This window comes from Dipteris shenzhenensis, chromosome 3 (assembly GCF_047967505.1).
Source record: "Dipteris shenzhenensis isolate YYH24624 ecotype China chromosome 3, Dip_SZ_1.0, whole genome shotgun sequence".
NCBI lineage: Eukaryota > Viridiplantae > Streptophyta > Polypodiopsida > Gleicheniales > Dipteridaceae > Dipteris > Dipteris shenzhenensis.
This window is the reverse complement of record NC_141598.1, coordinates 56,765,842-56,790,916: the sequence shown is the minus strand read 5'-3', so window position 1 is coordinate 56,790,916 and position 25,075 is coordinate 56,765,842. Positions and strand designations below refer to the sequence as shown.

General features: G+C 44.8%; 1 protein-coding gene across 3 annotated transcripts in view; it reads left to right on the top strand.

The window, feature by feature from the left end:
- The first annotated feature begins 6,101 nt into the window (after positions 1–6,101).
- LOC147904044 (uncharacterized) overlaps positions 6,102–25,075 on the top strand; it is a 65,110-nt gene continuing 46,136 nt past the window's right edge. Inside the window, exons 1-4 of one of the 3 annotated variants that reach the window (XM_087370209.1) lie at positions 6,102–6,486; positions 10,227–10,297; positions 10,404–10,568; positions 21,907–21,988. In XM_087370209.1, the coding sequence (XP_087226335.1) occupies positions 10,470–10,568; positions 21,907–21,988 (181 nt within the window). In that variant the 5' untranslated portion in view covers positions 6,102–6,486; positions 10,227–10,297; positions 10,404–10,469. Of the gene's footprint in view, positions 6,487–10,226; positions 10,298–10,403; positions 10,573–21,906; positions 21,989–25,075 lie in introns of all 3 variants that reach the window. The other 2 variants (XM_087370203.1, XM_087370215.1) reach the window with 2 other exon arrangements.

Below are 25,075 nucleotides of genomic sequence, written 5' to 3'. Positions count from 1 at the left end.
CAGAAGTTTGATGCTTTCATTCGGTCCCAGGGTTTTAGAAGGAGTGAAATTGATCACTGCCTCTACACTAAAAGGGCTAAGGATAGTAGCCTGATAATCCTGGCACTATATGTGGATGATATGCTATTGGCTAGCAAGAATACTTATGAGCTAGATGCATTAAAGGCCAAGTTGCATGAGGCCTTTGATATGAAGGATTTGGGATTTGCAGGTCATATTCTTGGTATGCGCATCACGCGTGATCGGAGTAGGAAACTCCTTTGGCTTTCACAAAAAGAGTATGTTACAAAAGTATTGCAGCGTTTCAATATGGAGGGGGGGAAGGCAGTGAGTACTCCATTGCCTCCATATGTGAAACTGAGTCATACAGATAGTCCCAAATCAGATGAGGAAAGGGCCATGATGGCTAAGGTTCCTTATGCATCAGCAGTTGGGAGTCTTATGTATGCTATGATAGCTACTAGACCAGACATTGCATTTGCAGTGGGAGTTGTTAGCCGGTATATGGCTAATCCAGGAAAGAGGCATTGGGAGGCAGTTAAGTGCATCATGAAGTACATGAAGGGTACCAAGGAGATGTGCATCTACTTTGGTAAAGGAGACATGCGTGTACTTGGGTACACAGATTCAGACTATGCAGGGCATGTGGATAGTAGGAGATCCACTTCTGGTTATGTGTTCACCTTTGCAGGTGGTGCAGTGTCGTGGATGTCTCGTGCACAGAAGTGTGTTGCTTTGTCTACCACAGAGGCTGAGTATGTTGCAGCCACAGAGGGTTGCAAGGAGGCTATATGGCTTGATCGGCTAGTGGGAGATTTGGGGATTCATACAGGTGTACCGACATTGCATAGTGATTCCATGAGTGCTATTCAGCTAGCACGGAATACGGTCTTTCATGCAAAGACCAAACACATTGAGGTCAGGTATCATTTCATCAGGGAGGTACTTGAGGACAAGCGCATAGAGCTTGTCAAGGTTCATACAGATGATAACCCTGCAGATATGCTGACGAAGAGTCTACCTAGTCAGCGGTTTGAGTATTGTCGTGTATTGATGGGCATTGGATAGTATGCTCACTAGTTGTTCTCCCTTAAAGGCACATTGTCCTTTAAGTGGGAGGTTGTGGGGTTAAAGGTCACTGTGCCTTAACCCCAGTTATGTACAATACTCAAACACATATATAAATGAATGAAAAAGAAGATTAGGGTGGTTCTGCACCCACCAAAACTTGTGTGGCTCTCTGTCACTCTCTCTCGCTCTCTCTCCCTCTTCCGTTCTTGCTTCCGTTGAGAGCACTCTCAAGAAGTGGGCCATTGACTAGGTAGCCAACCCCCTACTGGCCTTTAGTCGATGCTTGAACTTATCTTGGCAATCTTGCACCAAGTTCTGGGCATCCCTTATGTATTGCTACCAGGTCAAGGTAGGTCTCTTTATAGGTGGGTGCAGGTGCCAGGCCCTGATCCTGCACTAGTTTGTTCACTTCTAGAATCAGGCGTACTTCAGGGTCACCCTGGGTGGAAGACTATTTGGAAGTAGAGGAGGTGGCAAGGGTAGCCGTCTCCTCATCGGACCCGTCTTGGATGAGCACCTAGTTAGAACCATCACCTACTTAGATGGCCTTCTTGGAACGAGTTAGAAGTTGTAGAGGGATCTCAGGACTAGGCAACCGGGATACCTTACCCTTCTTTGTGAGCTTCCTCATGGCCTTGCCTAGTGCCTTGGCCTACATCCTTGTAATGACTTGTGGTTGCACTGTGGCCACATGGCCTTATTCGATGCTAAGCATCCAAAAAAGCCTACATCCAATGATAAGTACTATCAGATTCTCATCAAATAAATTATATATCTAACTAGCACATGACCAGATATTTGTTATTTAGTTAGCTCCGTTGCATAGTTTATGGCAAATACAAAACGGTCTCACTGCAATGCAGCCCAGGTACATTGAAGGTACAAGACAATTTGGAATAATCATCATCTTGAAGGAAGGCCTACTTCATGATGTTGAGCTTGAGAGAAGGTGTTGAGGATTCATTTAAATAGTTATCACCGACGGGCATGGGGATTGACAATCGCAACGGGCACCGTGATAGGAGTGAACCGATGATTGGCAGAGTAAGCGTATAGCGATAGGTGGCAGAATAAGAATGACAGTAGGTAGTGTATTAGACGTAACACAATGATCAAAGGGATATGGATATGACCACGGGCATGCATGGGGGTGGGTACACCACGCCGGTGGCAGAGTGGCAGGATAGCAACGGTTGGCGGGATATCTCTAAAACCATCGGTTCAACAGGATAGTAACTCGAACATGCATTTAATCAGGGCGACAGGTTAGGCCGTGGTCAAAAGTCAGGTCGACAAGGTAGCTCTATGGCACCAGGTCAATGGGGTTTGACCAACAGGATACGGCTAATGCACCAGTCGATGGGATATTTGGCCAGTGGGATAGTGAAACATAGTGTCATCGATTGATTTTTGTGGATTTTTTGAAGGTTTTGAGTTTCTGTCATGGATTTGTTATGCTAGGGGGGTGCTACACTACCTAGTTCACGTACACAGTGAAGAAAAAACACAAAAATATAAAATTTCACGAGGGGTGAGTTCTAGAACACAAAACAACTTCAAATTTGGCAATAATCAACATTTTTGTTGTTTTTTGATGGGTTTGGACCTCACAGACTCCTTAGAAATAACACACACTAATTTCCTATCAACTCAAAACACTAAAAAGCATAAAAAACAAGCTTCGAATGCTCCCAAATGACTTTCCAACAAGAAGAAATAGTTTTTGTATTTTTTCGTCCTCACTCTCACTTCCTCCTTCTCTCTTCTCCTACAACTCCACTAACAAAGCTCCAACTTAAGCTTGAAGCCTTGTGCAATGGGTACATAACGAAGGAAGATAAGTGCAATGCAAAAGCATACCTTCATTCCCCAACAGCAGCACAAAAAATGTGGTGGGTCTCGACCATGGCTCACGTGTTGTGGGGATGTTGAAGATATGCCAATGGAGCCTCCACTCCGAGCTACTCCTTGTGAGAGCAATGCAAGGCACAAGTCGTCCACACGTGTCACTCGAGCGGCCTTCGGATTGTTGCAATGTGGTTCCACGCGAGAAAGAGGGAAGGGGAAAAGGGAAGAAGAGAGGGGAGAAGGGAGGGGAGAAGGAGAAGATAAAGGAGAAGGGAAGAGGAGAGCGAAGGGGGATGGTATGGCAACCACAAGGACACTATGATGGAAACAAGAGAACACCCAAAAACACTCTCTTGGAAGAGAAGAGGGAGCTTGTATTCAAACTTGTGCAAACAACAATGAAGACCAAAGTCAACACTTTGACCTTTTATACAAGTCACCCTTTGAAGGGAGGGCCAACCCTTTTTCTTTTAGCACTCTCCTTCTTTTTAACAACCAAAGGCTCTTGGGCCCATAGGGTGCCAAGCCATATTGCTATTCTTTCCATCTCTCCCTACTAGCGAAACTAGCATTTTTGTTAACCATATTGAAGCGCTTGGGACAAGCATGGCATTAGGAGGTATTCTTAACTGGGTCCCAAATAGCACTCGTGTTAGGTGATTTGGGGCTCAAACTCCGCAAGCGCCCTCATGCCTCCTAGGCTTAGATGCTTTGGGGCTCAAACTCTGTAAGTGCCCTCACGCTTTAAGCCATTTGGGGCTCGAACCCCCTGAGCGCCCTCACACCTTAAGCCATTTGGGGCTCAAACCCTATGAACACGGCTCAAAACCTGAAGTGGCGAGGCTTAGCTTCTGCGAGACACTCAACGGCAACCTTGCACGTTTCTTGGACGCTTTTGCCTCGGGATATTTGGGGATCAAACTCCTTGAGTTTGAGCTGTACTCCTTTCATGGCTATTTTTCATTGGCGTGGCTATTTCCGTGGACGTAGACCTAAAATGTGCACGTTGCCTGCAATCTATGGTCTTGGGTGGGGTGTTAGCTGGAACATACAACCCGTGCCTAGAATCCTTGGACTTTGGGTATTTGGGGGTCAAACTCCTTGAGCTTGTTCGTTGAAGTAGATCATGCATCCTAATCACCCCTAATCACTGATTACCCTGGATTCGGTGCTTATACTATGTGCATGTTAACACCTTCCCCACAATTTTCTACGAACAACCACGATAGTATAAGTTGCCAAAAGAAAAGTCTTACCAAGACATTGCCCACTGCGAGCTAACAAACAAGGACATACGCTTTGTACTATCCATAGCAAACCTATTCTTTAAGACAATGAAAGTTCTCATTGCCCAAGTGTTGTCCTCATCTTGGGTCCAGATGCGAAAAGGCCAATTGCAAGGCCAAAGAATACAAGCAAAGGATGTAGCGTAGGACACAAACATCGAACATCTCTAGTGCTCGCACATTGGTTTCCGTGACTTCGCATGCCTGCGCACTTCCTCTAACAATAAGCACAAGTTGAAGAAGAATCTCTTTGCCATGGTTAGGCAACTAGGCTCCCCGACATTCGCCTTGACTTTCTCGGCCGCAAAGAAGAACTAGAAGCCTTTGGTCTCATGCTTGGACAAGGTCAGACAAACTCCTGCCAGTCAGAACACAAAGGCCCCCACTGTCGATTTGCATACACTAATACGTGATGACCCTGTGACAACTGCAAGGTACTATGTCCACAAGTTCCAAGCAATGAAAGACTTGCTTAAACAGGATGCAGCAATCTTGGGCAAAGTGCTTGACTTTTTCTTTGTTATCGAGTTCCAAAACAGAGGGAGCCAACACGATTACGGCCTTCTATGGATCAAGGATGCAACGGTTTTTGGGGCCACCCTTGACTCTGAAATTGAGGCTTTCATTTACAAGTACATATGCACTGATATCTCATTGCTAGCACTCGAGAACAAAGACATTGAAAGGCATAAGCATAGAAAAACATGCTAGAAAAGAGGACAGTCTTGTCGTTTTAATTTCGTGACGCCTCCCATGCGATCAACAAGGGTGTTGCATGCCTTGGACGAACCAGCAAACACAAAATGAACTCCCAAACAATCAACAAGCTGCTCAACGAAGGAACAATCCAAGAACTTGACTTTGACAGTTTCCTGCAAAGCACTGACATTATCAGAAGAAGATTACATCCTCACCTTGCGTACAAGTATCGCACAGCCAACATTGTTCTTGCGAAGGCACCCCAAAGACATTCAGTTGCGATGAAAGCGCAAAACACACCCTGCAATCGCTAAACACAAGGTCATTTGCAGCACAGTCACGACATTTTGTCAGCGCCTAGCATCATGGCTGCATCGATCTTGTGCTTGCAAGAACTTTATGAAAAACTAGGGAACAAAGCCACGATCAAGAGCTTCAACCACGTACATGGCGAAGGAATTCTTGGCATTGCTACTTTCTTCAAGGACAGTTGCACGCTACTGGAAAAAATTACCTTCAGCAAAGGAAGGGGTCGAATGTTTACTGACCACATTCAAGATCGCAACTTCTAATACCATCGCGGTCATCAATGTGTACAAGTCACCCCAGTGCGGGTGCAACCAATCTCGTTGACACCCTAAAATACCTGCTCGAGCATACTCGGCCAAACACTAACACATACAAAGCAGGTGACTTCAACATTTGCTTCGCACAAGCAAGCCCCGTACTCCGAACTCTAAAGCCATTCATGGCAACCAAGGACTTGGAACAACTAATCACACAACCAACAACAATGTATGGTTCCACCTTGGACCACATTTGGGTGAGTAGAAAACTGGTCAATGCTGCGCACAGCTGCAATTACATCTACTGGTCCGACCACTCCCTCGTGTACAACATCATCACACAAAATGCTTGAGTACAAAAGCAACAACAAACCCACCCCTTAAGGGCAGGCCTCTTAAATGTAATTCACCTTTTTTTCGCCCTTTACTCTCTCTTCTTCTTCTTCTTCTTCTTCTCTCTCTCTCTCTCTCCCGTTGCAATTCTCCCTCTTTTTCGTGCACCATCTCGGGCAGGCCAAATGAATGAAATTCTTTTTCTCAATAAATTTTTTGTTGTTGACCGGAAAAGAGAAAAATGCAGATGGGTCCTAAACATAGCAAGGATTTCTTATAAAAATAGAAGGGCAGAATTGAGGCTTTTCACATCAGCCCTTGCATCATCACATCTATGACCGTGTCCCATATAATTCGAGACTCTTCTTCTTTAAATTGAAGAGGTTTCAGGTATTTTTTGGGTCATTTGCACAGGAGAGCAAGAAATCAGTTCGACGCAAATGCGAGAAAGGATTTTATTTGGATCATGAAGGACATGGGTTTGTGTCCGCACGTATAGAATTGGGCTCCATTTTAGCTCACAATCAGAAGCGACGGTTTTGGAAGAAAGACAAGCCATTTCATTGTACAATGCTGCAGCGTTTTCAGACTCTAGGCGTCATTCGCGCAAAGCAATACTTGAGGCGGCCTACCTCGCAACCATGGTCCTACTTTTGGCCCATGGCTTCAGCGCATATATCAACGTGAGTTTGTGCCCAAATTATATAATTATATAGGCAGAATGAGAGTGTGGATCTTCAGGATCCATAAGCACGTTAGAGATGTAGCGCATGAATTTCTTCGCCCCAAAATTGTCCATTGATTTAAAGCTATTAGAGAATATTTGTCACCACACCGTACCAACAGATAGTCGCATTCATCTTCATATCCATATTAAGCATCAACTTCAGGATTTACTTCCCAGTGCTTTTTTTAACTCCTTATTGCTTCCATTAAATCTTGGTAGAAATGGACTAAATTGAAGTTTTGTGGGATATTCTAAATTGCTTCTTATCAGACATGAAAGCCGGGTTGGCTCATATCACGAAGGGAATTCTAAAGCTAAGGGCAGCTATTCCCTACTCCCATGTTTTATGTCCCCAGACACTGGTTATCTGGAAACTATTGAGGTAAACGTTAGTATTAGTCTTTAGTCTAGAAACTTCAAAGATGAAGCGGTAAGGAGCTTTGACAGTGGATTTCACCAATCAGCTGCTGTTCCTGGTTATTTCTTCTGACAAGGTAGGGCACTTGTAACATCCCTGGTTTTAGGGCTAGTCAATAGGAGCTTTCGACATTATGGTAGACCAAAAGTTAATTGCTTATTTCTTTGAGATCCGGGGTTTTCGGTATAATTATATGAAAAACAGAGGCGTTAACTCAAATAGTTAGTTTCACCAATCCAATAAATTGCTGTTGCAGGTCCTGTGTATCCTCTGTCTGGGCTCTGGTGTGTCCTAGTTGCTTGGCGAAGACCACAAAATCCAGTTCCCATTTTAAAGGGAAAGTGACAAGCATTGGTGGTCCCTGAAGCTGGAGGAGGGGGGCGGGGGGGGCTCATCTTGGATAATGACTTTCCCATCCCTGTAGATAGCCCATTTACCCTTTCTACTTGCATCACTTTTTCGATGCCTGATGCTATTTGCATGTGTGTGAAGTCAGATGCATCCTTGAACCTGACAATCAAGGGCTTCTCCCCTGTCTCATCCTTCCTATTCAATATTTATAGTGTCTTGGCTTCTAGCACCTGTGGGTTGCATTTCTTCAGGTCTTGCATCTCGAGCTGAAGGGATATCATAGCTGGAGCTTGGTCCTCGACCATTTTTTATAGGCTCTCCTTTTCCTTCTCATGGCATCCCTTGTATCCTCTTGGGTGTCCATTCTTTGTATGTGTGCTACCAGGCATTCTTTCAGCTTGAGCTAAGTCATGCACCTCCTTAGTCTTATTCCCCCTTTTGTGCTTCTTGTCATCCTTGCAACCCACCTTTAATGTGCAAAATATATATTGAAGCGAGAAGGTGCCTTGTTGTTTTGTAGGTCCAAAAGATCAATATCAAAGCCACAGTTTTCGTTGATCCTCTTTGGGTCTCGTACGGCAACCCTGAAAGTTTTTGTCCTTTTCTAGGGGAATCCCACTTCTTGAGCTATGATTGATCCGAAGGTTGACAGGCTGTTGAGAGAGAGAGATATGATATGATATGATTGTATTAAAGCCCGCTTGAGACCCTTCAAGATCTATGGGATTAGACACCACTATTAAATAGATAGTGGCTCTTACATCAAGATTTTGTGGAAAAAGAAATTCATACAATAGTGCCCAGCCTATTTCTGTGCTAGGTCAAGGACTTTGCTGCAATGCCCTAATTCTTCCTGTAGGTGCCTAGGCTCCCAGTTTCTTAGCTGGCTGTTCCATCAGGGTTTTGAGACTGGCCTCATTGTTGCTATATTTTCCCCTAATATGTATGTATGCCTTTAATGGAGGAGCACGTGTTCTTCATTTTCTAGCCCCCCTGTTGGGCAGAATTTACAAGTTCTTGTGTCACTTGGGATCTTGTCTACCTATTCTGCATAAAAGTAGTACATAGCGCTATTGCGGCGAGAGAAACCCACAATGGGGGAAGCAAAACTTGTGTATGCTGTCTATGGGACCAACACGACTGGAAGACTGACGAGAGACAAAAGGAGCTCGTTTGAGAGAGAGAGAGAGAGGAGAGAGATGATATGATGTGGTTGTATTAAAGTCCTCTTGAGACCCTTCAGAATCTATGGGACTGGTGACCACTATCAACAAATATTGATCTTTTACATTTGGTGAAAGAAAATACTATAGACTTGCTCTGTAGTTAGTACTTGTTGAGGTAGTCTGTGTGCTAGCCCAAGGATCTTGTTTCAGCGTCCCAAAACTTCTTTTAGATAACTTCCGAGCTTTTAGCTGGCTGCTCTAATAGATTTTTCAAGTTGCCTTTGCTGTCATCATATCTTTCTTTGATGTGTGCATAAGCCCGACATCTTAGGAGTACATGCTGCTCGTTTTTCTGCTGCCCGAGAGAGAGAGAGAGAGAGAGAGAGAGAGAAGATTGTATGAAAGTCCGTGTGAGACCCTGCAGGATCTATGGGATCGGTGGTCACTATTAACAAATAGTGACCTTTTGCAATCTAGTGAAATAAAAGGTTACTATTAACAAATAGTGACCTTTTGCAATCTAGTGAAATAAAATGTCACAAGCTTGGTATGTAATGAGTGCTTGTTGAGCTAGCTTGTGTGCCAGCCCAAGTGTTGTGCGGTGTGCCGAGATTTCTTTTAAGTAGCTTCCTAGCTTTTTGGCTGGCTGCTCCAACAGATTTTTTTAAGTTGCTTCTGCTTCTTCCGTCCATTTTCTCTGATGTGTGCATAGGCTTGGCATCTTACAAGTACATGCTGTTCATTTTCTACCTCTCTAGTGGGGCATATTCTGCAGATTCTTTCTTCTCTTGGGACCTTCGCTGCCCATGTGTGGTTGCAGCTCTTTGATTTCATACTTTACCTTCGTGGGCATGGCCTTTATGATCTCCCCTTCCTCCTTGAGAAGGTCGAGCTGATTTTTGCACATTGCCACCTCATACCGCAAGTCTCGCTCATGTCCAGTCCCTAACGGCTCAATCATTCATGGCCATGCCCTTTTTCAGGACCAGATGGCACACCAGCATAGAAAATGTTGCATTTTCTGTTGAAAATGATTCTCAACAAAAATAAAAGAAGCTTGCTACAAAATGTGAAGGAGACCAAGGAGGAGATTGAAGGTGTATTTACGACTGGAATGTTCTTCAGCAATTGTAGTGTCTTTCAGGATTCTCTTTGTATTCTTGTGTTGACTGTTTTACTGAATTAATGAATCTACATTTAGGCAAGAAGCGCCTCCTGTTTGAAAGATGTCATAGCAGTAGCTAAGAGGTTGAAGCACATCAAAAGTCTTTGTTGTGAATGAACAGAGATGAAAATAGTCATGAACTTCAGTAGCACTGTAGGTTTGTGCAAGGAGGGCTTCAAAGCACCTGCTGTGTCCCAACCCAGAAGGCTTTTTCTAGAGACAGGCGAGGACGAGGAAGCTCACAGATAGACTCAACGTAGACTTCTATTTTATCAGCATGCTGTTTTGGAAGACACAGATGAATAAAGTTCAAGCTCAAATTTGTCCCATCAATCAGTTGAGTGCCATCCGATGAGGGTGAAGCACCAGTGGGTTGAGACTGCCAAGATTTATATAGCAGAATTTGAGGGACTTCTGGTCTTCATGTCTCATGTCGAAGTGTTTGGGGCTTCAAGGCTAATGAGCATGAGGCTTATTTCTCAGTTAGAAATGGCTGTTCTAAGAAAGGCCAGTTTTGGAGCTTGTTATATTCTTTTTGTTAATTCAAATAGGTCCAGATCATCAACTTTTAAGCTATTGTTTTGTGGAATATGCAGATCTGTGCAGCCAAATGGGGCAACTGATAACATGGACATTTCAGAGGCCAAATCTCCTGCCGCACTGCCAGGTGCATCTCTGCAGTTGTGGGACTGATCTAGTAGGTGGGGCTTCCTTGTGCTTGTGATAGGCCAAAAGGTTAAACCGGTTTTCTGTATTTGGATGAACATGTACAGATTACTCAAGCTTAACACCTGCGAAAGTTGTGGAGATGCTGGATCGTTACATCGTTGGGCAAAAAGATGCAAAGCGTGCTGTTGCTGTGGCTCTGCGTATGCGCTTATCAGCCTTGTTGCTGCTTCTTGTCTGAACTACTGCACAAACTGCTGGACATAATCTCTGTAGGTCATGGTCTATATGGAATTCTCTGTATCAGGTTTTTAAAATTCCTATTTGGGGTTGACTTTAAACTACAACATGAAATCAGTTAGGTGTCTACTGACTTTGCAGTGGCCTCTTCTGTTGGCAAGTTCTATGCAGGGTCGGAACTACCTCTATTGAAGACTAGACTTTCTTTAGTTTCCTGCCTTCGTTGAGTCTTCTTTACGCAGGCAGTGGGCCGTCATCCCTATTACAAAGAGAACGAAACATAAGAATTTCCTTCTGTAGTTTCAAGCAAATTTGCAAGAAACGGCGCTATACACTACATGTGCCTCATTACAGATATACTTCAAGAGGATGAGTTTGCGCATGTTCCTTGATTCATGTATGTGTTTGTGTTTGTGTTATGTGGCTAAACATAGAGCCATAATTTCTTTGTTTTGGGACTTGGACTGGGATTATTGGAGGATTAGAGGGCCTTGCTGTTCGTGGGAATCGGACTTATACGATTCTTGTTGGAACGACTCAAAGCTATTCAATAAATGCCTATTTTGAAAGTTGGGAAAGGACTTAAGCATGAGTTTGTTTCTTTTTAGAGGATCTGCTCGGCATGTTCATGGATTCATATGCCATGATGAATCCAAGAACATTCCCAAACTCATCCTCTAAAAACACAACATAGTGCAGTTTCAATGTCACGATAGTCACTCATAAGATTGAAAACCATAAACTTCATCACACAGAGCAAAGACTAGCTACTATGACATCCCCACTGACATCATCAGTGCCCAACAATGGGTATAGACCATAGTATAAAAATATGCTCTCACACATACAAATCCACACACCCACACATACTTGAGCATCCATTTGTACAAAGTCTTCGTACTGAGTTTCTGTCGGCACTCCGGAGGTGAAGGGTAGACTTAGCCATGACGAAGGCTAGCACTAAAGGAGAAGGCTGATAAAAAAGTAGTCCAAAATCTCTTCATTCAAGCTACAACTGCTTGTGAAGTCTAAACAATTTCATTTTAGTCTCTCCAAAACGAGCATCTCTCTCTCTCTCTCTCTCTCGACGGCGTAGCTGAGGCGTGGAGCAAGAGATATGATAGACCCGTCAACGTATCGATGCATAGATTAGGCTCTGGGATCTTTCCTCCATGTTCACCAGACTAGAGGCACGATTGATGGGTATGACAGTGGCACTTATCCAATGCAGGACCACGGCTAGTAGGAGATGACAGTGGACCACATGTTGGACTGACGTCAGTGCTCTATCATGGGTTTTATGCCGTTGCAGCCCGGTACACCACTGCAGCCTCTCATGGGCTTCGCTCCTCTGCCAACATATGAAGAACCACAACACTGATGCCACATTGCAGCTGTCGTTCTCTCCATGGGCTCAGACAGCTTGTATTAGTGTTTTACAGTTATGTTTTACTTGTCTTGGGTGCAGAGGCTCCACCTATTCAAAATAGCTCATTGTATCTGGCCCTTTGGTGTTTCAAAGACTTTATTATAATAAACTTCTCTCTCTCTCTATACATGTATGTATGTATGTATGTATAGCTCTTTGTTGTAGGACTTGGAGTACGAGAATTAGGGCCCCACCTGTGAGTGTGCAAATGAGGTGGACTAAGAGACAAGACTTGCAAAGGTACAAGGACAAAGTGAATGCCTGAGTATGCCTTGCCGGTGGGAATTCTAGTGGTGCACTGGGATTAGATGCCTTGAAGACAAGTAGAGGATTTGCAGAGAGGAACAGTGCAGGGTTGAACCCTTGTTGTAAAGCATTTCCATTCAGAAGCATTAAATAAATACTATAAGGAGTGCCAAGGCATTTGGGGCCAGTGGGCGCACTATGTACTATTTTCATTGAGTAGGGGCATTCTAGCCTCACCTTGGTTGTTGTTGAAGCTTGTTTCTAAGTTGTGCTAAGTGATTTAAGCGACTGAAGCTTGCATTGTGGCTATTTATGAAGTTTATGACTGAGTCCTTTTGTTTATCACGTCCTCGTGACATACCCTCCTCTTGAAACAGCAAACTATCAAGTTTGCTGCTATAAACATAAACATTTAACAATGATGATATGGTCTAGGAGAGCGCGCGTGTCCATCCCATATATCAATGCATCATCCATGTGGAGTGACTAGTGCACTCATCATAGAAGTCCGGTAGCAGATGTATTGTCAGCAAACAATACCTCGGGTGAGACATACAGTGTCACCAAGTGACTTCTAGATACCATGAGCTTGTCTGTTGACAAGGAGGTGGTGGAACTACCTCCCTCTTGAGCATCAGGCAATGCTCCAGACCTACGCTCTGCTGAGCCTGAAGGAGCTACAACCGAAGTCAGCTCAAAGTACAACAACTGAGTGGACTACTCCACTCTGAGTGAAATCTGCTAGTTCACTCGCCTCCAAAAACTTGAACCACACACATGGCAATAATGGATCCTAGGAACATAGATGCCGATACTCGATATCCTTGCAGACTTGCGTCACCGCAAGCTGAATCGGTTCAGCCCATCTATGCTAGACTTGGACCCTTGCCTCGTGGTTTAAATCAAAAACCAACTAGCATGTACTAAATGGATTTATTGCTCGAGCCATGCCGGGCAACAAGAGCATCCAAAACAGGCATGTGATACATGGATGGGCTGCTCTAGCCATGCCGGGCAACAAGAGGAATCCAATAGTAACAAGGACTAATTCTGCAATTTACCATTCAGCCTAGAAGAGGAGACTCTCCATCTTCTAACTGATACAAAAATCAACAAAACTAGCAGGGAAGAACCATCCTGCAAATTACCATGCAAAACTAGCAGGGAATAAACATCCTGCAAATAACAAAGCAGCCTAGAAAGAGGAGACTCTCCGATTTCTGGCTGTTACAATTATTTATACCAATATTACTGCTTTTTACCAAAGGAAAACAAATCTCCTAGCGCGTGTGGCTGTCCTTTTTCGCTTCTTGTGCCCCAATAGGTTGTTTCTGTTTACGATTGGGGCAATCTTTGGCCTGATGGCCCTCTTCTTTGCAAAGGAAACACTTTCCAGCTTCAAATAGTGCTTGCCGTTCCTCAGGAGACAATCTCTCTCTGATATTGGGCTTACTATCAGGTCACTGGTCCATATCAAACTTGACTTTGGTCGTCTTGGCAAATTTCCTTTTCGTGAAAGAATTATCCTGTTGCTTACCTTTGAATCCTGGAGTCATCCCTTGCATGAGAGCATAGGCTGTAGTAGCATTCTCAATCAGCTGAGATATGTTGGAGACCTTTGTCTTGGTGCAATAGTCACGAAGCTCCTTTGGCCACCTCCCACAACAATACTTTTCCACCTGCTCAGACAATGATACGGTCCTATACGAGCTGACTGGCAATAAGGCCTCTCAGAACTTTTTGTTATACTCTTCAAGATTGTTACAGTTTGCGACATCCAGCTTATGCCATGCTGTCATTATATCTACTTCAAAAGTGGTAGTAAGCCAAGCATATGAGAAAACTTTTTTGAACTCAACCCAAGTGTTAGGGGCTTTACCCTACAAAAGCAAATTGGTCCACCATTAGAGTGCGTTTCCCTTAAAGAAGGTGGCTGCCTTTCGTACCTTGGAAGACTCTGTGAAATGACCACCGGAATAGGCTGCATCAAACTGTTGCACAAATGTCAGAGCCTTCAATCTGTCCTGCATCCCATTGAAGGTTTCAAACTTCACAGCTGCCCCTCCCTCCTTATAATCTTTCTTTGGGAGTAAGATTATCATAAACTGGGGGCTGTAAATATGGTGGAGACATCGTGGATCCCATATTCTGTACCATATTGCCTGTGCCCATGGTGGGGTTGACCATTCCAGATCCCATTCCCTGCATCTGTGGCACACTCCCAAGTGTTGCTCATCATTCCTGGCATCCCTGTCTGCATACCGGGCTGCATCCCTATGTTTGCATACATCATATTGGCATTTGCAGGGGGCATTCCACCTCCATATGCTGCTGCAAATTCTGCATTCCTGGCTGGAAACTACCCAAGTATGTACCAGGCATACTAAGCCCTTTGGTGGGCTGTCCCACCATTGACTGAAAAACTGATCCTCCGCCAAAATATCCTGGATGCTTCATGGGCTGAGGGAGGACTTGCTGTCCTTGATTAACTGAATGAAAATTATTGACATTACCCGCTATAGGGGTGACTGTGGGCATCTCTGGTGGCTGTCCACTGAAAAATACACGCCTCTGAGTCTTCTTATGCTTTGTTTGCTTCTTCTCAGCTGTCTTTTTGCTTCCAGGGGGAGTATTACTACCAGGAGAAGCTTGCATAATCTCCATGAAAGTTTGCTGCAGCTGTGACAGGGCTCCCACTACACTTTGCATTCGTAACTGAAAAAGGGCATTGGGATCAAGCTCCTCTGCCTCATCTACCTCGTCCTACGAATCCTCGGTGGCATACTCGGGAGAAACATGCTGTCCCTCATCATTTTGCTCTTCTTTACCCTCACTAGTGTTGTGCTCCTCCTCAAAGCTGTCTGCTTCCTGCTTGGAGATAGTCAGTGATCTCTCGCGGTGCGACATGATTGTTGATGATATGGCTGTAACAAAAATGCAATGGGGCTTTCTTCACCCAACACTCCCAGGCTCACCTTTGTAGGAAGATGGTAATGTCTCGGCAACGGAACCACTGTAACCGGCCTTCAGTTTCCTAAAGGGCAGTAGACCATAACTTGCATTGCATATTCATTATTCACAGCCACATTGCATCATTTCCAACCACTTATCTTTAAACAATACCACTTAGAAACAACTTGAGAAATAACTGGATGGAGGCTAGAGTGCCCCTGCTCAATGAAACCAAGTACAAGACACCACATTGGCCCCAAACACTTGGCGCCCCTTCCGGTATTTATTTATTTCTTTAGGAATGAAATTCTTACATACAACAAGGGCTCTCCCTTGTGCTCTGCCCCACGGGCAATTTCACTGTCCAAGCTAAACCTTGGCGATAACCTACATTCCATCCTAGTGCACACACTAGCACCCAAGTGCCAAGGCGAAGCTAAGGCATTGACCATTTGTCCATGACCAACTGTAAAAGTATCCAAGCATTCCACAAAGGCAACTGTTAATGACCAGGCATCCAGAAAATCTCCAAATGCAATCACATGAAATGGATAGTGACAAGAGAACTCAAACGAGCTTCAACTGACTTCAATCCAGCTCCGAAACACCTCTAGAAGCAACACATCTAGTGTAGAGGCTAGCGGGGGGAACTGGCAGCTAGGAGAAGGGAAGGAAGAGAGAGATAACGGGCTGGAATCAGGGCTGGAATCAGAGGGAGAGAAAGAGCAGGAGGATCACGGGTAGAAGAGAGAAGGTGAGCAGCTAGCAAAGAGCGTTGAGCAGTCTAAATGGGCCGTACAAACAGCCAAAACAGCCTTGGGCTGTGTGGAAACAGCCCGTACAGCAATAACCACACCTTGGGATGCGTGCTAATTGATCCGTACAGTAGGCCCGTTCGGTACAGCAGCAATGAATGCTCTGTACAATCAGCCTTGGGGTGCGTACCTCTTCCGTACAGCCAGCAATTAATGCAATTCAGCCACCTTGGCTCACATGTCAATCAAAAGTTCTGTCCATACAGCAGGCTAGCAATCCGTACAGCAGCGTTGAAAGCACCGTACAGCAGGTACAGACACCTTAAATGCAGTTCTTGCAGTTTGTACAGCTGTACGGATTGCCTCGAGATGCGTGCAGGCCAAAAATGCAAGGAGTCAAGCCTTCCTTGGACTTCATACGGCGTGCCCCCTTCACCTTGGGATGCGTGAAAGAAGAGAGAGAGAAAACCAACGTCCAAAATCTTGCTTTTTTCCTTGGAAGGAGAGGAAGAGGGTAGGTGTGCATGAGGGGCTGCCATGTGGCCCCCTCATTAATGCTCTAACCCTTGCAAACCAATGAAACATTGGTTTGCCCCTCACATTAAAATCCTAACCCCTTCTAACCAATGAAACATTGGTTTCCTTGGGCCTAACTTTAAGACCCCTCTAAACCTTGCCTTGCCCCTAGCAAGTAGGCCTAGTGTGTGCACCTAGGGACTTCTGGGAAGTGTCTCTTCCCCTGGGCTAGCCCCCTAAGCCAAAGTTAGTCACGGTTCATAACTTCAGTTCCTGTGACACTGGATATTTCCTTTTCTTCTCCCGCTTTGGTGATGAATGGAATACTGCCTACACCCTTTACCGGGCATGTCTGGCTATCCCCCCTTCGAGGTGGGACGGTCCCTTCCATGGTCTTGAACCACTCTTTTTTGTTGGTCATATGCTTTGAGTTGCTTTTGTCCATGTAACAACCCTCCTTATTATCACTCGCTACATGATTAGAGTAGTGCTCTAAGCACAAGAAGAGCTCTCTTGTGGTGACGTTGGTCGACTCTGTCTTAGGCTCCTCCATTCTTGGACTCCTTTTTCTTATATCTGCCTTCTTCTTCCAACAATCCTTTGCATAATGATCAAGCTTTTCATAGTAGAAACATTTCTTCTCTGAGTCGTCGGCCTTGCCTTTGGAGTCCTTGGGCTTGTCATTATTGGGCTTATTCTTCACCAGAAGTTCTTTATCGTTGTCCTTGTTGTACAACTTTTCCTAGGCCTCCTCCTGTAGTAACGAGGGCCCAAGCTCTTCGAATGTCAGGGGCTTGTTCCTTTCTCCTTCTGTCACAATGATGACAAACCCTTGAAGCTGCACGGTAGCATCACAAGGGTCAGCAGTGCCAGTTGACTGGAGTCCACCTTTTGACCAACCGATGCCAATTGATCTCTTACCACTTTGACTTTCTTTAAGTGGTCATGTACGGACTCTCCCTCGTCCATGCTCATATTGAAAAGTTGGTGCTATAGAGTCAATATACGAGAAGTGTTGTTTGTCTCTTACAAGTCCTTCAGAGTGGCCCACACTTCCATTGACGTATCTGCCATCTAGATATGGGGAATCACAGAGTTCGGCATTGTCCCTATGATTAAAGCCAAGGCTTGGCCATCTCTATCGTCCCATGCTTTGAGTTCATCTTTTTCCACCGGCTTAAGGATCCTACGCTTGTTTGTCTAGAACATCCTCCGGCTTCGCGTCCGTTCCCGTTGTGATCTTCCAGGCCACAAGATGACTCCGGATCTTTACCTTCTAGATGGGGGAATTTGTTCCATCCAACTTCCCGGACTCTCCAAATTTAGGGATGGTATAAGAGGGAACATGACTAGAGGAGGAAGTATGAAGAGGAGAGGCAGAAGAAGTTTCTGACTTCGACATGTCTGCTGCAAATTTCACACAACAAAAAATCTTCAAATAGAGCATGCGGTCGATGAAGTACAACTCTACAAACCTGATTCGAATCGGAGTTGCTTTTGAGGAGAACTCCTATCTTCGATGTGAGAGTGTCTAGAGCTTAAAACCGTGCTCTTATACCATGTTGGAAATGAAGGATAGAATCTCTCTAACCTCACAACCTATGTGGAATTGGGACAGCTCCATCTCACACTCAATGATGCAGACCACACATGAAAACCTCACTTAGAAGATAGAGCATAAACTGTGTACAAGAGAGAGAGAACTCAGATAGTATTCCTCCGCCAAATAGTGGGCAAGACAAAGCTCAAAGTGAGCACAAAAGACCAGCAAGGGCTGGAATGCAAAACTGTGGACTCTTGCAGGTGATCTCCTACTCTGCGCTGGCTCTTCAGGCTTCAGTGGCTGATGGAGAATGAGGGGGGCAAGGGGCAACTGTTATAGGGGGTTGGTAGGCCTGTAAATGGCTGATTTTTTCAGTCAGTTTGCAGGCTGACTGGCCTATCGCCCCTACCAACCCCCCCTGGGCAGCCTAATGAAGGGGCTGCCAGGGGGTTCAGTCCGGCTTGCTCTCCCTGCCCTTTGTAGCCTACTTCCAGCCCCTTTTTGCTGGTGTCCTGCAGCCCAAAACTGTCCCCTACTATTCCTCCCTCTCAGTCATATGCTCCCCCATGTCCTTCTCATATGGGGGCTCACTGGTGGGGGACATTGACTTCCAACAAGAGAGTGCTGTTATAAGGCAGCATAAATATTCCTAGATGCCTGTTAGATATATTAAAGGACAGCAAACAGGCTGAGCCTTTGTTTGTCCAAGCTTCTCATCACATGCAAGGCCACTTAGTGGACGTTGCATTGATTGCTACAGCATGCAATGAAGAGCCACTGTGTCACAAAGATGCTTTTGATAGCAAGGATTGAATGGTGCTATGCAGTCTGAGTTGGATTCAACTCATCACAATGGCACTTGGTCGTTGTGTGATTTGCCTGAATGCAAACATGCTATAGGCACCAAGTGGAGACATCATTGCTATTGCAGGCCATCATTGTCGGCAAGTGCATCATTTGGATATCAAAACCATTTTCCTTCATGGAAATTTGCTTGAGGAGGTGTATGCTACTCAGCCTCTTAGTTTTGAGGTTAAAGGATTTAAAAATAAGGTATGCTGGTATGCATAAAGCCCTCTATAGTTTGAAGCATGCTTTTCAGGCTTTGTATGCCAAGACACATGCTTATCTTCTAAGACTGGGCTTGCAGAACAATCCTACAGAGAGCACTCTTTATGTCCGCAGGTGTGATGCAGACTTGCGGATTTTAATACTATATGTTGATGATATGCTTTTGCATGGACCTTCTACTTAGCATACTGCAGCTTTTAGAGCTTATGCGCAGCAGTCATTTGAGATAGACTTGGGCCAGCTTCAATACTATCTTGGCATTCAGTTTGCTCGTGTTATTATGATGAGTCAATCCAAACACATGGGACAGCTTGCTAGCTGAAACAGAAACGGGGAAAACCGGGGAAACGGAGTTTCTGGCCCACCGAAACGGAAACGGAAGAAATGGCAATATGGTACAATTTATGTATAAAATTTTATTTTTTATACATAATACCATTATCAATAGAGTGCAAATTATACATAATACAATTATCTTTACTTGAAGCATCATGCATGCTTCTATGATTCTAAATTCCTACCTAGCCAGACTTCACTCAGAGGGTGTCCACCAATCTTTCCAGCTGGATACCACGGACCAGTAGTCCCCAAGGAGATGGCGCAATTGAGATCTGAAGTGAGATACACGACAGACCCGCTAGTGCGTTGATGCACAAATGAGGCTTGGGGATCTTCCCTCCATAGCCGACAGGGTGGTAGTGGCACTTGTTTTATGGAGAGCTACCGCAAGGAGACCACAACGGACCACACAAGTTGATCGACATCAGCATTCTATTTCCTCCGTAGCATGGATCACCGTCGAAGCCTTTTTTTGGTGTGACCCTCCTATTTATTCTCAGACGCCCAATGGACTTGCTTCCTCAGACAGGATTTAGAGGACCGTTAGAGTGATACCACATTGCAGATCAACCATGGGTTCATATATTTAGTATAAGTATTTGTATTTGTCTTGGGTGCAGATGCCCTCATAGTGACTTCACCCATTTACTCATTGTATCTGGTTTTTTTAGTCTCATAGATCCTTCTATCCTTTGAAGACTTTAATAATCTCTCTCTCTCTCTCTGTCTCTCTGTCTCTCTCTCATTTCTTTTTCTTATTTTTTGCTTTGTTTCTTCTTTTTTGCTATCGAAGTTTTTGTTGTTTACCCAAGAGATTCCATAATCTTTCAAAATCCAAATGTGAGTTTATCCTTGGGTATTGATGAGAACATAAGTGTAGTTATGGTAACTAAGTTATTTTACTTTATTTTTCTCATCTACTCATAATTTTGTTTAAAGTCGCTTACAAGCTCCCTTCTTTCCATTGTTCTTTTGTTTCTTTTATAAACATTTTAATTTGTAAGATTGGATATATCCTAGTCTTTACACACACGCACACACACATACACGCATGCGCGAGTGTGCACACAAACTTTTTTTTGGGGGGGTGAAATCCATTTGTTATATATTATAGAAAGCAATCTCATAGAAGGGACAACCAGCTAAAAAGGTTAGAAGACCTCATTATATTATAAGTATGCAGGACAATTAAGGGTCCAGTGCATGCGGACAATCATAAAATTGATTGTTCTAAGGATGCACGGAAGAACTCATATTTAGCTAGAGCGGGATCACCAAAGACACAATGATTAAGGTCTTTCCATAGGGTCCGTAGTGCCCAATAATGACCTCCCTCTCCCTCCCCCTCCCCCCCAAAACCAAAAAAAGACACACCCACACACGCACACACGCACACATGTAGAGTTTGACATCAACCTTAAGCTCAAGAGAAAAGAAGGTTTTTTTGACAAGATACAAAGTTCTTTGTACCCTTGAATGTTTAGTATTGGGAGTGTCATGACATTCATACAAGATACGATGTCTCGTATTTCTCACTTTGGTACATAGATCTTACCCTTTTGAGGGTTCACCTCGTGATAGGTCATGGAGCCTCAAGGCTATATTTGAACAGTGGCAGTCTGTCCATAGTGGATACCAGGCGTGCAAGCTATGTGCATGTTTGAGCATACCAACTTCTCTTGGCAGAGCCTGCATTGTCCGGATGTAGTGGTGCCGAATTCCATGACTGTCTGAAGGTATGTGACCACTTGGAAGGATGCATCAAGGTGTAGAGGTGTGGCCCCAAACTCTCTGCGGGACTGATGGCTTGCTGCTCCATAGTACTAGACCCCGTAGTCTCTCGCCATGGGAGTCTGTCTCAAATAGATCTGCTGCCTTCCGAAAGGGACTGCCAGACATCCTAGCTAGACGAACGAGAGAGTCAAATAGGAGAGACTTGGTCCCGGGGTTCTGAAAATGGGACTGAAAGCACCGATTCTTGCATGCTAACTTTTGCACCGGTAGCTTCTTTGTAGGATGTGGTAGTTTGAATGCATGCTTGATTTAACTCCTTTGGATTTCTAAATTTTCATGATGGTAGATTATAAGCTCTAATAACGTCTAGCCTTAAAAAACTGTGCAACATTTTGTGGTCAGATAGGTTCATGGGCTGAAGGAAGCTGATGATTCGGAGTTCTGTCTCCTTTGCTTCTTGATGCACCTCCTCACATGACTGTCATAAGGGAAATTGGAATCACTGATCTTGTTCATTTCTGAAGAAAATGGTCCTTTGGACGATGATGAATTCATAGGTTCGAGGGAGAGTGGCTTTGATACAATTGTAGGGTTAGGAACTCAACACCATATGTAGAAGAAGGGTGCAAGTGATTTAATGCCATAGTGGAAATTTGTGAGTCAAATTTATGAAAATTGCAAATGGTATTGTAAGGAACAAAATTATTTTTTCAGCCTGTTGTAGTGGCTGAAACATAAACCCTAATCTAGGTGCATCGTAAAGTGATACATATGTATTATGTCAGGATTCAGCCTCAAGACAACCTACATACAAATGTATAGGAAACAGAATCTCCATACAAGGGCTATCGAGCTATCAAAACAGAGGTATCATCACTTCTGAAAATAATGATAAAAATTCATTTTAATGGTCCTCTCTCTAATGCATGCTGCTGACCTTGAATCTGATTTGAGGACGTTGGAATAGGTTACAAAATGATGTTTAGAGAGCATAAGAACTTATTCGCTGCCTTCAAACAAAAAACGGCACACATCTACAGCCACACTTGTGTGTACACATATCTGGATCATACATAAATATATACATAGATGCATGCATAGACATTCTTGTAAGCTAGGACAACCATTGAGTGCTTATAGGCACAAACATGTCATGACAAGAGAAATCACTAATCCCTGATTAGTAGACATTGAAACATTATTATATATTATACGCCAATGGTGTAACTTGTATTTATATTTATGATGGACACCGACGGAATTGTTATGGTGGTGGATCCATCTGAGTATATAGAGCTAGTCGAGCTGGAGCCACTGCTTCATACGGCATCAAATTTGGACATGTGACACTTATTTTATTAATGACGATGTGCACCCACGTGTCTAAGTCCTACGGGCAATAAAGAGGGAAGGGTGCATTAAAGTGCATTGAATGGTAGATGCACGTGTCATAGGCTAAGGGTAGGTCTAAATGGGAAGATGGAACTTGAGTGATCTCAAGGGACATTAATGAAAGGGTATCACATTTCATTGTGAATCCATGCCACTGTCATCTCCATATTTTACCAAGATCACCCAGTCACCACCTAGCTTCCGAGCCCATCCCCAGTCTTTCATGACACAGCCCTTCCAGCCTCAGCTAGGACACGGATGGGCTGACCCACCAGAGGCCTGAAAGACCTTGCTTATGGAGGTATAGAGTATCCGTGAGCACGAGATGGAGCTGAGACGCTTCGCACAGGAGCAGATCCGCTTCACCCAAGAGCAGGGCCATGTCATATAGGAGCAAGCTCAGGCCATTCGGGACCAGGCTGATCTCATTCAGAAACTCAGACAGTATATCTTGTAGCTCTGGCAGGAGGTCACCGCCATACACAGTCTCAGGAAGCACTCCAGTTGTTGAGGCACAGATTGCGAGCATGCAATCTGTAATTGAGGAGACTTCTAGATGGTTGACGTGGCCAAACGAAAACCTGCAAGGGCAACCATTTCGGCTACTCTCGTGGAGCAGCAGCAGAGAGCTAGTAAAGCTCTCAACAATAGAGTACGTGGGATCCCACGCACCGATGCTACACCAATGACAGATGTGACGGCCTTCATGGCTACTACGCTAGGTGTAGCTAAGCACAGGATCGAGAGGGCGTGGCGGGTGGGGAGAGACCCCAACCGAGAGCAGCCCTTGATCATATGGCTCCACGACGCTTAGGCACGACTTTCGGCTTTATGGCGCAGGTCAGTTCTGCGAGATCAGCCATCGATCTCCATGGATGAGGACCTCACCCCCCCACAGGTTGAGGAGAGGTGCTCCCTGTTTTGCAACAGCGGGATCAGGCCCGTAAGGATGGGAAGTGGGCAGTAGTATGAAATGGACTTCTTCTTACAGGCCCCTTCCACATAGGAAGGCGGGGTCTGTCTATGAGACTCAGATCTTGGAGACCCTATCTTGTGCCATTTGTAATCATAATGGTACCTTATAGTCAGAACCAAGGAACTTATCGGAATATACAAGTCGTGACATAGTCTTCTACACACAGCCATATCAGAGTCCAGAGTGCCCACTACGAGTAGTCAACGGGTACACATGGGAGTCTGCCTACAGAGATGAGACTAGGGACACAGGAAAAGTACGAGGGTCAAGAAGAGTAGCAGTTCTTTAAAGATCCACCCTTTTGGGGACCATTTCAGTAGAGCAAAGGGATGCACATTCTAGGTTTCTTTGGATCCGGATCCGACACATGGACAGGCAAGATCTGTTTGTTACAGTGTGCTACTTCCCTCCCGAGACCTCCCACTTTGCTAGAGATATCTGAGATGAGGCTGAGACATCTCCATTTGCAGTCCTCTATTAGTCCATTGTTGACTTCTCGAGCCGCAGAGAAGTCCTCCTAGTTGGGGATTGCAACGCGAGGATAGGCACCCGCCAGGTACCAGTCCTCGATTTCAGGGATGATCCATTCTATTGCCAGACTTTGACCGTGAGGGTGCAAGTATGCTATGGGTTTTGGCTGACAGATAGGGTCGGGTCACATCTTAGGGGCAGGCCCTTTTGGATCTTGGCAGGATGCATGATCTCATTATTTATAATGGTCTTGACAAATGGCCCGCCTCAGGTGGTCTCACATGCTTCCCACATGGGGGAGGCTCCCATCATGGGATCCCCTGCCTTCACATCTCGCATCACTGATTTTACTCTAGCGCCTCTCTCCCCAGGAGCTGATCATACCTACTTATTCTGTAGTATTTCCACTCCCGTTGCACAGCACCTTCCACCCCACTGATTTCTCTCCACCTATCATGACATACGCTTTGACCGCTATCACTCACCTATTTACTTGGGCCGTCTGTACATACTTCTCGCTTATATTGACTTCATACCCCTATTAGAGGATCGCATTGCCCTGATCACCCGCTCACTACACGAGGCTGCGCTTCACACTTTCCCTCACACCACTCGCTCCATCAGCAAGGTCCCTGCCTTTAGGCTCCCACAACTGTGAGCCTACAACTTGGGCTCTGATACCATAAAAAAAACAAAGGGTACGCACAGCGGAAGACTGATAGTAATGCTCAGGAGTTCACACAGTGTGGTGTGGGGTGTGGAACAACAAACTTCTTTACTTAATGTGCGTCACATAGAATTGCAGACTCATCAATAGACAATGAACCAGCCAAATAGAGAAACCACCAAAATATATTTCCGTCCAAAACCATGGACACAATACAAAAGATATAGATCCAGAGTCCCACCAATGGTGTGGTCCTCTGATCTTACCACAAGGTACTTCTCCTATCTGCTGGCTGTGTCTAGACTCGAGCCCGCGTGCTCCACCTCGAGCGTAAGTAGACTTTTCGTCCAAAGATCTCAGCACCTTGCTGCCCTAGTAGACAGCCTAGGCTCAGCCCCAAGTGAGCTCAGTCTGCAGCAACTCTGGCCCTGCTTTGCCTCCTGGATGT